Source organism: Indicator indicator, chromosome 3, assembly GCF_027791375.1.
Source record: "Indicator indicator isolate 239-I01 chromosome 3, UM_Iind_1.1, whole genome shotgun sequence".
Taxonomy (NCBI): Eukaryota; Metazoa; Chordata; class Aves; order Piciformes; family Indicatoridae; genus Indicator; species Indicator indicator.
The window spans coordinates 14,754,785-14,768,710 of record NC_072012.1 but is presented as its reverse complement, the minus strand read 5'-3'; the positions used below and the strand labels follow the sequence as shown (position 1 = coordinate 14,768,710).

General features: G+C 40.7%; 1 protein-coding gene across 1 annotated transcript in view; it reads right to left on the bottom strand.

The window, feature by feature from the left end:
• Positions 1–13,926, bottom strand: part of TAF3 (TATA-box binding protein associated factor 3) — a 124,468-nt gene that overhangs the window by 20,629 nt on the left and 89,913 nt on the right. Inside the window, exons 3-4 of the mRNA XM_054399669.1 lie at positions 8,650–10,469; positions 3,178–3,260 (exon numbers count right to left, since the gene is read on the bottom strand). Coding sequence (XP_054255644.1) covers positions 3,178–3,260; positions 8,650–10,469 — 1,903 coding nt within the window. The remainder of the gene's footprint in view (positions 1–3,177; positions 3,261–8,649; positions 10,470–13,926) is intronic.

Below are 13,926 nucleotides of genomic sequence, written 5' to 3'. Positions count from 1 at the left end.
TGGATGCCCAAATGAGGTTGCGACCCTGTGAGAAGTCTGTGCTGAATCAGGCTCCTGGCAAGACCTGTGGACCCATGAAAAGAAGAGCCTACAGTGGAGCAGGTGTGCTGGCAGAACTTGTGACCCCAGGGGGAAACCATGTTGGAGCAGTTCAAGAAGAATGGCAGCCTGTGGGAAAGGACTTATGCTAGGTAAGTTTGTGGAGAACTGTGTCTTGTGAGACTCCATGCTTCAGCAGGGGAACACTGTGAAGAGTCCTCCCCGTGAAGAACAAGACACAGCACAAACACCATGTGATGAACTGACCACAACCCCCATTCTCTGTCCCCTTGTGCTACTCATTGGGCAGGAGGTAGAGAATTTGGGAGTGAAGTTCAGACTGGGAAGAAGAGAAGAGCAAAGGGAAGGTGTTCTAAGATTTGATGTTATTTCTCATTATGCTACTCTGATTTGATTTGCAATAAATTAAACTAATTTCTCCAAGATGAGTCTGTTTTACCCATGACAGTAATTGATGAGTGATCTCTCCCTGTCCTTATCTTGACTCCTAAGCCTTTCATTATATTTTCTCTCCCCGGTCCAGGTGAGAAGCAGAGCGACAGAGCAGCTTTGGTGGACACCTGGCATATAGCCAGGGTCAACCCACCACAACTGGTGAAGCATGGCATTCTCAAACAATCCCATGTAAATAAACTCCAGAGACATGGTAACTGAGATGTATTATGTCTATATGATAATTAGCAGATATCCAGAACTTCATTACCAACAAAATGAAATATAAATTTAACTTTCTCTTACCATAACACATCACAAAATCTTTTCTTCCTACTTGTTACGAGCTACTTAAAAGGTTGATGACATTACAATTGTCTTTTCAACTAATAACTTTAAATAAAGATATCAGAGGTCCAGGTCACATATACAACTATGCAGTGCTTTGCCTCAGAGCCACACCAGTCCTTTTCATAGTGACCACAGCATGTGAAAATGTAAATATGTTCTGAATTCAGGCTGAATATTAATTGTTGAGGATGAAAGCCAAAGGATTATTAGAGTAGGACAGCTCCACTGCAAGTCCTGCTGCATTAGACTATGGATTGACACACAACACAGAACTGTTCCCAGAGTCATGTGGCACAAATTTCCTCCTGGCCAATCCAAGGCAAAGTTCTTCCTGGATTTTGCCTTGGAAAGCTATGAGAAATACTAAAAGCTATTACAAAGCTCCCTAAAGTCTTGTTTGCCATCAGCTAGAAGGTGCAGATGGATGATGCAGCCATTATACTGGGGCAACTTTAGGGTTCCAGTATGGTGGGCAATGAGGAGATGTTTAAGGTAGAAAAGAGAAACCAGCAAGCAAATAGAGATGGAATGTTAATGATTCAGATCTTGTCTGGTTATGCATGATAAAGCAATCTCAAGGATGAATTTCACTCGGACATGAAGTTCACTTCCTAGGCCCAGTACAGATGCTGCAGAGAGGCACAGCACAACCACTTTTTAGTATTTCCTAACAGCTGCCTCCAGAACATTCCAACCCATGAAGATCTCAATCTTGGTGTTTAATTCTCCCACAAGGTGTTTAGAAACTTTGAACTAAGTCAGCTTTGAGTATCTCCCATCCTGGAGTTGGTGTTTAAACTCTTTCTCAGTTGTAGGTCAAGGTGCCACTAAAGATGCAGAAAGGAAACTGAGATAGAACTGCATTTCCCAAAAGCCTACACACCAAGACGACAGTATCTCTAACCCTCTATAGGCTGGCAGTGATGTATCCACATGATTTGCAGCAAGAAGATGGAGTCTGAAGTTCCTTCTAAAAATGTATATGGGTATGAGAATGACTGGGGTGAGATAAGTTTGAAAGCAAGGCCAACTCTTTGGCAACAAAATATGGCTTCAGAACTTTAATTTAGAAGTTCTACCTTGAAAATATGACTTATTTTTCTCATACTGTCCTTAAAAAAGAGGAATTTAAAAGTATCCTTAGCTCCTCTAGGAGAAAAATAGATGTGTGGGCTTTAAAAGGAGACAATCTGTCCACCTGTGCCCATTTAAATCTGCACACTGAGACAGAAAACTGTTGCGAGAAAGGTAGAGCACAGAAATTTTAGATCACCCTCAAATACTGTGAAAGGAAGAAAACAGAACTGGCTGAAGAGTGGGAAAGAGTCCTAATACTTCAGCAACTTCAAACCAGTAAATGCCACAGATACCTACTGAGAAGGAGTAGGACAGCACAGAAAAAAAACATCAAAATGTCATTTAACTTAGAAAGAAGAAAACTTGGTAACTAGGAGGTTTAGTTCAGAATGGGTATAGAAGAGAAACAACAACATTGTTCTGTAGATGTACTGCAATATTTAACATGATGGATGGAAAGAAAAAAATCTGTTTTGGTGCTCACATTTACCATCAGACATGAAAGTATGTTCTGTGTCACCAATAACATGATCAAAAGCTGATTAAAAGAAATCCTTCAGGTACAACACAGGACCAGCCTAAAAAGCCCAATGACGCATGGTTTCCCCAGCCTCTCCAGCCACCTGTTCACGCTGTGCGATCTCAGGATAGGGATCATCCTATTTATGTTCACACAGTACAAAGTAACTATTATTTGTACAGCAGCACCCAATAATTAGGGAGCTAATGAACCAACACTTAAAATGTGTTAGCTACACTCATGAATAACCATCAACAGTTATAATAAAACAAATGTGCATAAAGGAATTTCAACTGTTATGCTTTAAAACACAAAACAACTGCTAGCTAGAGAGTGTTATGAAACTTAGCTGTAGGTTACACAGGGATAACCATCCATTATGGAAACCTCACTAAATGTCACTGCAGGCATCATAGGAGTCTAGATGGAGTCTGTGCTCCACACCTTTGAAAGGCATGGAATGAGAAACACAGTGGAATGAATAGAAGATGATAGGTCCCACTTGGAAAGGGGAAAGAAGAAAAAGGGCAGATGTCCAAAACATTTCTGCTACTAAGTGTTCTGCTTGATTTTTCATTACAGTGGCCAAAAGGTGTCATAACTGCAAGGATGCCATTTGCCAGTAATCTTTAAGCATTTCCCACAAAAAAAAAAAAAAAGAAAAAAAAGCAATCACAAGCAACAGAGGATAAACTGCAGTCAGCATACACCTCGCAGATGGATTTATTTGTACTTACATTTTGTCTTGGCCTGCACCCACTCTTAATGTCAGACGAGGAATAACCGGTGATGGAGCTGGAACAACTGGTTCTACCTTTATCTGTACAAGGGAACACAATCATCAGTCAAACAGACTCCCAAAATATATTAATTACATGAAAGCATTAATGGAGTTACCCAAACAAAGTATATTGGCTTCATGACATAGACCTACAACAGAGTGATCTCTTCTCTCTCACGCTTTGTGTTGTGGCATGGACAGACAGAGTTTGTTGGGAGCTCCCAGATACAGCAAATCACAAAAACGCATTCTAGACTAAGAAATCACCTTGAAATTTCATTGTATTTGTACTTGCTCATACACTTTGTTAACAAGTCTTCCAGACTTAGTGCTTTTCTTAGAGATACAAAACTCCTCAGTATGTTTCTGAACAATGACATGAAATGCTCTGACCACAGCACTCAAACTTGATAGGTAACCATTGGTGTTTGTACTTTTTGTATTTTTGAGATTTAAATTCAATTATTTCCCAGGTTCATCACAAAAATGTACTGTAATTGTCTTGAATACAAATTAGACACGGAGAAAGCAAATAAACCCCAAGCACCACCACTGAATACTTCATGAAAGTGCTTATCCACACAGGTGTAACAACTACTTTTTTCTAATGTAATTAGGCTGAGGTTTCTAATGGCTATTTTTCAAATGGCCTAGTTTCCATCCTTAGTATCTGGTGGCATTTAGACCACTTGAATATGTCCTTAAGCTCTTTTAACTGGTATCTGGCAGAACTACCAATACCCATTGAGCTAATGCTTTGCACAACCTGCACAGGATCATCTCAGATTTTACGTAAGACATTGTAACGATTCTCCATACATGAAGTTACTCAACTTACATCCCTACATACCAGAAGTTTATATACATTATATATGTATATATGTAAAGAAAGAGATGGAGACTGACCTCATTTTAAGCAAGTACATCATCATATTTAATAGAACAACCACTTAGCTGAATCTGGTCCATGAACTTCAAGAGACAAAAATGTGTACACTAAATGGAAACCCAAGCAACTCTCAGTGGGAGAAATCCATTTTAAAAGGCTTCCATGAATAAAGGGAGGGCAAGCAATCAATTCAAAGCACATAAAGCACTGAAGGAGACAGCAGGCCAAAGTGGGAGGACTCCATTAGGACTTACATTGAGGAATGGTAATGACAAAGTCCCATGCCATGCACCTTGCCCAAAGAATGGAAGCTGCTCATTAGGAGATGTCTGCTCCAGAGAGAGAAGGGCTGCAGCCTGAGGAGTATTTCTGTTTTGACACAGTTAACTATGCTTTTCACTAAAGCTCTCTGTGGATATGTCTTAGCCTACTTCACAGGCCTCCCTCTCAGCTTTTGTTTATATAGCACAATTTTTTGTTGTGTCATTTCCCTGGAGCACTGCAAGAGCGTTTTTCTTCTGGAGCTCCTAATGACTGCAATGATTTCACTGTCACTTTCCACAGGTAAGTCTCTTAACTGCTTTCCTGGCTTCTTAACCTGTAGCATTGTCCACTGGATAGACATGGAATTGAACCCCGGGTGCAGGAAACTCATGAACATGGCTTTGCACAGACTATTTTGCCTCTTTTCTTGATGGTTTCTCCTCCTTCCTACTGCCTCTTTTGAATTCGAAACCTCCTAGGACAAGCACTGCTACTTAGCTTCCAGCACACAGCACAGGAATACACCCATGTCATCTGTCCTTTGTATAAAGGTTCTTTGTGTTATTATTTAAATAATACAAGGATGTTCTAAACAGTGGTGGTGTAGGCTCACCTGGTGGAACAAAAGCACATAAACCATTTCCTTATGGTCAGATATCAACATTGCAGTCTGCTGTGAGAGGAGAACTGGGCTCTGCAACAATCCTAAATCTTATCCCTTGGAACAAGAGGAGAAGTATCTTTCTACATTATGGGTTTGTGTGTAGGGTTTGAATGACTGGAGCAGAAAGAAAATTAAGGAACATTCACAGTTCTATCCTAGTCTTCCTCTGCATTGATGACAGGATTTTAATTCATGAGTAAGGGCAGTTTACTTTGGAGCAGGTCTGGCAAGTCCTGCCCTGATGCAAGGATGGCTCCATTTCTCATGAAGCAGTTCCTCAACTACTTTACTTTACAGCTCAGTGTATTAAGGTTAGCTGAAACTGGGTCAGCAGCTGCTCAGTGAGCTGTTCAGTCACTCCTCCAGCACGCCCAGTAATCTCCATAGTAGAGGTGGGGTGTAACTGCTTTAACGGTCTGCTTTTAATTGGGTACTGCATGCAAGGCAGCACCCCAGCTCAGTGTCTCCTTTTCTGGCTCTGAAGGCAGCACCTCAGCACTTACTGCAAAACACAGAGATGCAGGCAGCGAGTGAAAAAGCTTCTCTTAGTGCCACCACTGAACACTTGCAGCACGCAGCCTTTAGCTCCTGCTTTCTGCCACTGATGCGGAGTGCTGGTTGCTGTTCTGTGTTTTCCAGCAGCTCAGAGTAAAACTTACAGAATCCTAGAATGTTTTGGGTTGGAAGGGACCCTTAAAGGTCATCTAGTCCACCCCTGCCCCTGCAGTGAACAGGGACATCTTTAACTACATCAGATTGTTCAGATTATAGGGAAAACTTGATAAAAAGCCTCAATTCCCCAACAAGATGGGATTCATGATTAGGCAATAACCATAACAATACTAAAACAATGGAAATATAAACAAAAGAGTGACTCAATGGTAAAATACAGCAATACTAGAAATAGAAATCTGATATTTTCTATGGGCATGAGGAGCTGAAACTGCATTCAGCCCACCAAGGCATCTTTCAGGTTGTGCTCATGCTTCTGAAGTGGCTGTGCTGCGGAAGGTTAAAGCATCCAAGCAGTAACTTGATCATTTGCTCTCAGCACACAACTGCTGGCTAAATAAGTAATTGTGTGATCTAAAAGCTAAATTAAGGAAACATGTACTTTTAGGGGTTAAAATGAAAGAGCAGCATTCTGGAGTAATACTGGGAATTGGGGCCAGCAGAAGAGCATTTACAGTGGATTACTAAGCTTCCCAAATCACCAAAGAGGTAAAGTCCAGCAATATAAGACTCCTTTGTAGCTAACTAAAAATACATTGTCAGTGGATTTGTCCAGTTTTATGTATAAGCAATACTTCTTTCACCTGAACTAATACTAGTAGTCATATAAGCCCCTTATTGCCATGTGCTGCATTTTTTTTGCTAATCTTCAAGGATTTAGCTTCTTTGCCACATACCTCAGGGCACCAACTGATAAAGCTCTAACTCTCCATTTTTCCAGGACACCAGCAGTGCGGCCTTGCAAAAAATGAAAATCGCTCAAGAGATTTAAAGGGGAAATTTATTTTTAAAATCCTGACTTGCAGCAAAGAGGTGGATTTAAAAAAAGCTTATCTATCAGGAATCAGTTTAAATTTTAATTCTATCTGGGGACTCTTTCATGCATTCTAGCTTTAAAGTTTATCTTTTGACAGGGACTTTTTGCCAAGGTAATGGGCAGCTTTGTCAATTTAATTTGTCCCAAGTTTTTCTTACAGTTGAACTCCTTCTCCTAATGTATATGTTCAGTCTGTACCAAAGCTTTACCAGTTGTATTTGTTTGTGCATCTGTTATATCACTCTAAAGCAAACTACATAGATTTGCAGAAGAAATGAGACATCTGATGGAAAAAAAACCCAAATAATTAATCTTTATTTTCTATACATACGTATTTATCTTAAAAAAAAATCCCTGTGGAAATGTTTAAAGAAATACTGACAACCCATCTCAGTCATGAGGGGCAGACACAAAATGGGGAATCTATGAAAGCATTGCTGCAGCCTAAAACCAGACATTAAATTAACATGGACAACTGGACCACCACCCTGTCAATCATGAGCTCATCCACAGCAGGCAAATGTTAGTTCTCCAGATCATCCAGATTCTGCACTGGAAAACCTCTACAGAATCATTTAGGTTGGAAAAGACCCTTGTGATCATCAAGTCCAACCATTAATCCTACTCTGCAAAGTTCACCCCTAAACCATATCTCCAAGCACCACATCCAAATGCCCTTTAAACACATCCAGGGTTGGTGACTCAACAACCTCCCTGGGCATCTTGTTCCAATGTCTGACTATGAAAAAAAATTTCCTAATGTCCAGTCTAAACCTACCCTGTTGCAGTGAAACATTTGTCAACTTAAAAAAAAAATCTGTCAGCTTTTGAAATCAGCAGTTTGTTTCAAGTCCAGCAGGTAGCACAACAGGGCAAAGCAGGAAAAAAGGAAAGTGAGGAATGTCTCAAATCTGAGCTTGTATGAACTGAGTATTACACTCCAAGCAGGATGGAAAGGGCATCTTGGTAAAAACAGAACTTAGACAGTGCTTCCTAACACTAAGGATAGAGATTTAGGAAATCCTATATCCAAGGTTATCATACATGGAGACAATCTCTTCCTCTTCTTTTCTTTTTTTTAGTATTAACAATTTAATGCATATTATAAGGTGAAGTGACAAAAAGTTAGAGCACACCCTGAATTAGGGGAGCTGTTTCTAATGGGATTTCAAATCTGATAACATGCAAATATGCTGGTTTCATTTCTTAAATAGGAAATATATTCTCAAGATTAGGTGATATTGGAAAGAAGAAATTATCTTTGGCTGATGGAAATCAGTATGAGTTGCAAGAGTGGGAAGAGCTTGAACCCACTTGAAAACTATCTCTCTCGGGCATAGCACTCAAAAGGAAAGGTGACATTTGAACATTTAGACCATCATTTGAAAACCATTTTCTTACTTTAAACAAAGAGTAACAAGAAAGGGTAGTTGTTCTAAGAGAACAGCTCTTCTGAACATCTGAGATAACTCATGAGTCTGTTCATTTGAAGGCAGTCTGCTCCTCATTTCTGTCCATTTGGTAATTTGCAGTCTTCTACGAGGTTTGGAACAGCAGACTTTTAAAAATGAAATGTAAAGATTCTATGAAAGGTATAGGTATGCTGGCCCTACTAGAGGAAATATACAGAACAAAATCAGTGTGTTGCAATGCTACATCTTCTTCTCTGGAGACTTTCAAAGCCCACCTGGATGTGTTCATGTGAGGCCTAAACTAGGTGATCCTGCTTTGGCAGGGGAGGGGGTTGGACTAGATGATCTCTAGAGATCCCTTCCAACCCCTAATATTCTATGATTCTATGTATTTGCTCTGTGTGCTGTTGCTGACCCTGAGCCTCAGCTTTTCAAGTGAAAAGTGAGCTGAGGAATACCAAAAGGATGATTTCACATTTCAAATTCATAGAACTCTACTTCCATTGCTTTGTCTTCCAAAGAGGTGGGATAATCCCTGAAACTCTTGTGGGGTATTACTCTTAAAAAAAACCCCAAACCTAAGGCAAATACAGGAATCCATGTGCATTTTTCAAGCAAGTATGCCACCTCAACTCATCCAAACAGCTTACCTTCTCATGTTTGTGTTTCTCCTTTTCTTTCTCTTTCTTTTCTCTTTCTTTCCTCTCCTTTTCCTTCTCCTTCTTCTCCTTTTCTTTGTCCTTCTCCCTTTCTTTCTTTTTCTTCTTCTCTTTTTTGTCTTTCTTTTTCTCTTTTGGTTTCTCTTTGTCCTCAAACAGTTTTTCAGGAAGCATTGGAGACAAGGAAGGTAACATGCTGGGAAGCCTCATGGCAGTTGGTGTGCTGAACAAGGGCAAAGGCATTTCTTTGGGAGGTAACACAAGAGGTGCTGCTGGAGCCTTTATCTTATCTTCCTTACTCTTATCTTTAAGTTTCTCTTTGTCTTTCTTATCCTTGTCTTTTTTGCCTTTTTCTTTCTCTTTCTTTTTATCTTTATGTTTTTCTTTCTCTTTTTTGGTATTGCCATCTTTCAACTTAACTTTTGTGTCAGCATCCTCAAAGTCCTTTAGTTTGAATTTATAGGGATCTAGATCATCATCTTTGAGTAGTTCCTTCCACTGAAACTTTGCTTCTTTGCTTCCTTCCTTGTCTTTATCCTTCTCCTTGTTCTTTTCCTTCTCCTTATTCTTCTCTTTGTTTTTCTCTTTATCTTTTTCCTTTTGTTTTTCTTTCTTCTTCATTTTTGTCTTCAGCTCTTTTTTCAATTTCTTTTTCACATCTACTGATGAGGTCAACTTGGTTTTCTCCTCATAAACCTTGATAAGAGGTTCTGGAGTTGGTGGTGAAGCAGAAGGAGAGGAGAAATAAGTGAAGTTTGTGGGTGGGTTGGAGGGTGTCCCCATGTTCGCCTTCCGAATTACCTCATCAATTGAGTCATCCATTGTCCATGAAATGTCTGAACTTGAAGTCCCACCTGAGGGAGGTATTGGAGTTGCTCCTGCCTTATTTGTATTATTGGCAGAAACAGAAGGTTTAGGAGTTGTAGATTCTGAAATAGAAAGTCTTTTAGGACTGGTAAAAATTTCCCCTTCTGACTCAGAACCAGAGGAAAACTCAAAGGGATCTGGTTCTCGCTCCGCACATGCACGAGCAATCACAGCATCGATCGAATCATCAATGGTCTTGTCCATTACTGGTACTTTCTTAGTCTGGTTTTCAATATTTGGCTTGGTGACAGGCTCAGGTGGTGTCTGTACTTGTTTTACTTGAATGTTTTCCTTTCCTATCTTGTCACTTAGTGCAGCCAGAGGGGTTCTGCTTGGTGTTTCAGGCTTGACAGGTGGTGGCTGTGGAACATGAACAGGAACCTTTGGACTTTTGGGACTTTTTGGGCTCTTGGCGCGACCTGGTGACTTTTTTTCTTTGGATCCAGTTTTTGGTGAACGTATGGGACTTCCAGTTACCACTGGTGAGGGCGTAGTTTTAGGTGATTTTGTCTTTTGTCCTGGAGAACTTGTTTTGGACTTTGTTTTGGGTACGAACGACTTTGATTCTAAAGATTTGGGGGCTGGCACTTGCGATTTTGCAATGGGAGCCAACATTGGTGGTTCTGGTGAAGGAGGGGCTAAGTCTGTACTGTCCTGAACATGAACTGGAGAAAGCATGGGTGGGACCTTTTGAGTATTTATTGAGCTAAGAGGCTCACGTGGTTCCAAAGCTCCATCCAAGGTGTCCCCTTTGGAAACAGATAGTTTTGGCCGTTTCACAGGCGGAAATTCCTCAGCATCAGGACTTTCTAATGGTCTCTTGCCCAAGTAGTTCTCGTCATTAATTGCCTCATCCTCTTCCATCTCTCCCTCTTCTTCCAGTGGCACCTGCATGGCCTCTGCAGATGTACCTCCATCAGTAGGCACCTGTTCCTCTTCCTCTTCTGTAACAAAGAACATTATAAAAAAGCATTAGGATAATTAAAAATGTGTTTTACAGAAACAAACAAGCATCGGAGCAAACGTTCACACACATCTCAGCCCATCACTGATAACTGGCCTCCTAACAGGAGACCAGACAACTGGTCTGCTTGGAATGAAAGTGTGGCATCTTCCCTGTTTCACATCAGCCACCATTGCAACTGGCTGGTGCCTTCACTGCAGTGTAATCAATTCCATGAGTAAAGGTGCCAATGATGGCAGACCTTGTGGAGCAGGTCCAAAGTGCCAGTTCTACCTAAAAACATCCTGATCATTTCTTTCTGCAGCTGCTGGGATTATGGTAACACAAACCAGCTTCATTCATTTTAAAGGAAGAGAGACAGGTTGAAGCATTTTTTGACATAACAAAGTGGACTGCAAAGCATACGTGGAAGTAAAAGTCCCTGGAATTAGGTGTCTTGCCTAAATATCACACATTTTGGACTGCAGTCTAACTACTAGGAAACTGTCTTCTCAAATTTGGTTTGTTTTTCCTGAAGGAACACAGTCTGAAGGTTAAAGCAGAGGACTAAGCCCCATTCAACCTGCCAGATTGTCTCTGATAGCATCTTAAGAGCTTGCTGCACATGGACATTATCTGTTACGAATATATGGGAACACCCCAGCACTGTATGTGTGTCTGTTGGTTTGGATCAGGAATATGCCTTTGAAATGCATCTCCCTACCATCCCCACTCACTGTTGTTTTATTTATATCATGAAGGAATCCTGTGCTGGCTTCCTGCTGTAGTGAAACCAAAACAAAAGATGTGTTGCCAGAGGAATACACCTAACATGCCAGGTTGGTGAGTGGGCATTTGGGCTACAAGACCAAAAAGCAGCTTTTGAAAGTAAGATAAACCTCAAACACGCACAGTGTTGACATCAGGCACCAAGTGTTTCAAGCTAGAGTACACACCACCTGTGTGATTGCTCTGTTTTTTTCATTTAATAGCAATTATTTCCTTTTTCCTACATATAACATAATTTTCAGTTCTACACATGTAACACTACAATGCAGAGAAAGGAGAAAAATCAGTTGAGATCTCCCAGCAAATCCGCAGTAGGTTTGAGAAGAGAACCTCTGATTTCCCCAACCACAGCCAAGCACTTTATCCTCTTGGATACACTTCCTCACTTTCAAAATGGAATTATCCAAGCAGGAAAAAGGATTCGTAGACTGGAATAAGAACGTCCACAGCAGTGTTAACTTGACACATTTATATTTGCTGTAATTACATCATTACACCTCTGTCTGTTCACATTCCTGTGTAGACAACCCCATGTCTCTGTTTACCCACCTGCAAAAACGCATGACATTTTGTCTAGCAGGGTTTCTGTGGACAGATATCAAGTGCCCTCGGATTCTCACATGAAATACGTACTAAAAAATATTTATTATGTCAGTGGATAAAACCCAACTTCTTAATGAGCAGGTGGCTTCAAAGAAGCAAGCACTGAGACTTAACAACGTTGCACCATTTCGAGCTTTGTAAGACAGCATTTTTCTGAAATACCTCTTTTTGAGGCGTTTATTTTCAGGTTTTCTCTGCTGGTATTTCTCTACTGTAATGTGTCAATGCTCTGATTTAGGAGAGTTGAGTCAAGAGCCCTGGGCTGCAGCACAAATCTTGCCAGCATCACAAATTAAGTAAAATGAGCTAGCAACTCTGGCTTTTGCCAGGGCCCAGAGGATTTACAGCAGGCAGCCCAGAGAGGAGACTTTGCCTGAGGATAAAGTCTTAGCCTTCCGTGAAAAACAGAAATGTTAGGGAGTTAGGTTTTGCCTGGCTGGGCACTGACATTAAATTTTTTAAACTGCAAAGTTAGAGTATAACTGAGAAATCACTGTGGGCTGAGCCTGCACCTGCTACAGGGGAAAAATAAGATCTGCTTCCAGATCATGGCAGTCATTTCAATCTCTCTTCAAGCTGCTGCAGCAATCAGCTGCCTTCATCTGCTCAAAACTGTTTTGGGGGTGAAGAATTAACATTCATCAGATGTCATACAGCACTGGTTGCTACTGAGCAGTTCCTTCCCAACCCCCTTTAACCTAGTTTGTCACTGAGAGTTTATTTTCATTTACAGTTTTAAAGAGTGATAACATTTAAAACAAACACCATACTTTAAAATCAGGATTCAGAGAAGTCTTCTACTTCGGCTATGTATCCAAAAGTGTATCCAAATCCAAAGATGAGGAAAGACAGGGTTTGATCATGCAGAATTTAGAGATGGCAACATAAACCATTTTAATACAAAAAACCATCGAGATAAAAAGAGTCAATAAAGTGGAAGAGAAACTACAGCAACAGTAAAAAAATACATTTACTAGAAAAACCAGAACAGTTATTTGCTAAAGATTTCTGCCCAGTGTCTACTTAAATACCCTCCCTGTGATACTGTATCTTATGGAAGAGCACTGCAATATTTCATATTTTTGTAACTCCTTCCCATCCCAAGGTGCTTCTCCTGTTTTACCTAAGTGGGATTGCAAAATACCAGCAGCTGCTGGATCAAAGGCAAAAAAACAATTTCAGAAGAGGTTTGGAGAACAGCGGCTGGAATTTTGTACACTAAAAAAAAAGAGCAATGCTTCTTTTTTTTTTAATAAGGCCAAGTAAAGTTTGCAGCGGGTCCACAAAGTTTCTGTGATCTTGTGTGGAGATGCCTGGGAAGGGCAGAGAGGTTAAAGTGCAGTTTGTAGAGGTGAGACTAGAAATCGGGGTGTCTTGGCTCCAGCTTTCATGCACATTCCTGCAAGCCACAAAGACAACTTAGTAAGGAAGCAGAAGCATTACCATCCCTTTTATACGGACTTGGATTCCCCAGAACATCTGGAAAAAATTGCCTGGGTCAGTCCTGAACAATCCAGGGACTAAGGAAGTTCACGAACACTTAACTACTGACACACATTCACCACTTTTCAGACATGCTCAGATGACAATCTGGAATCCTATCGTGGTCAAATGAAACCCAAATTTCTCTTGGAAAAAGGCCACAGTCTGATCCTTGGTGAGGACTGGTTTTCTGCCAGGCAGTGGCTTTGAAAACAGCCACCACAGCTGTGGCCATGGCAGAAAATAATAAAGCAATTTTTTTTGTAGGGGGTTTAATTAGAGAAAGTGAAATCTCTGTCTTGCATTCACAGGCTGGTTTGCCTCCCAAAGGATTCATACCAGAGCAGAACCAAACATAGGAAAAAATCACATTTTAAGGGCTATCTGCTCAATTTGGCAATGAGCATTTAAAACCTTGTGGCCACTTTTTCACCTCTGTCTATCTCATTCACTCCCCGGCACCTCTCGGTGTGCAATCCTTTGTGCTCAGGATTGCTTTTTAACACTCTTTACTGCCATCCCTCCCTATCTCCAGCCACCTTATTAATGATCCCACTCTTGAGTTAGCATCTATAGGTCAAATG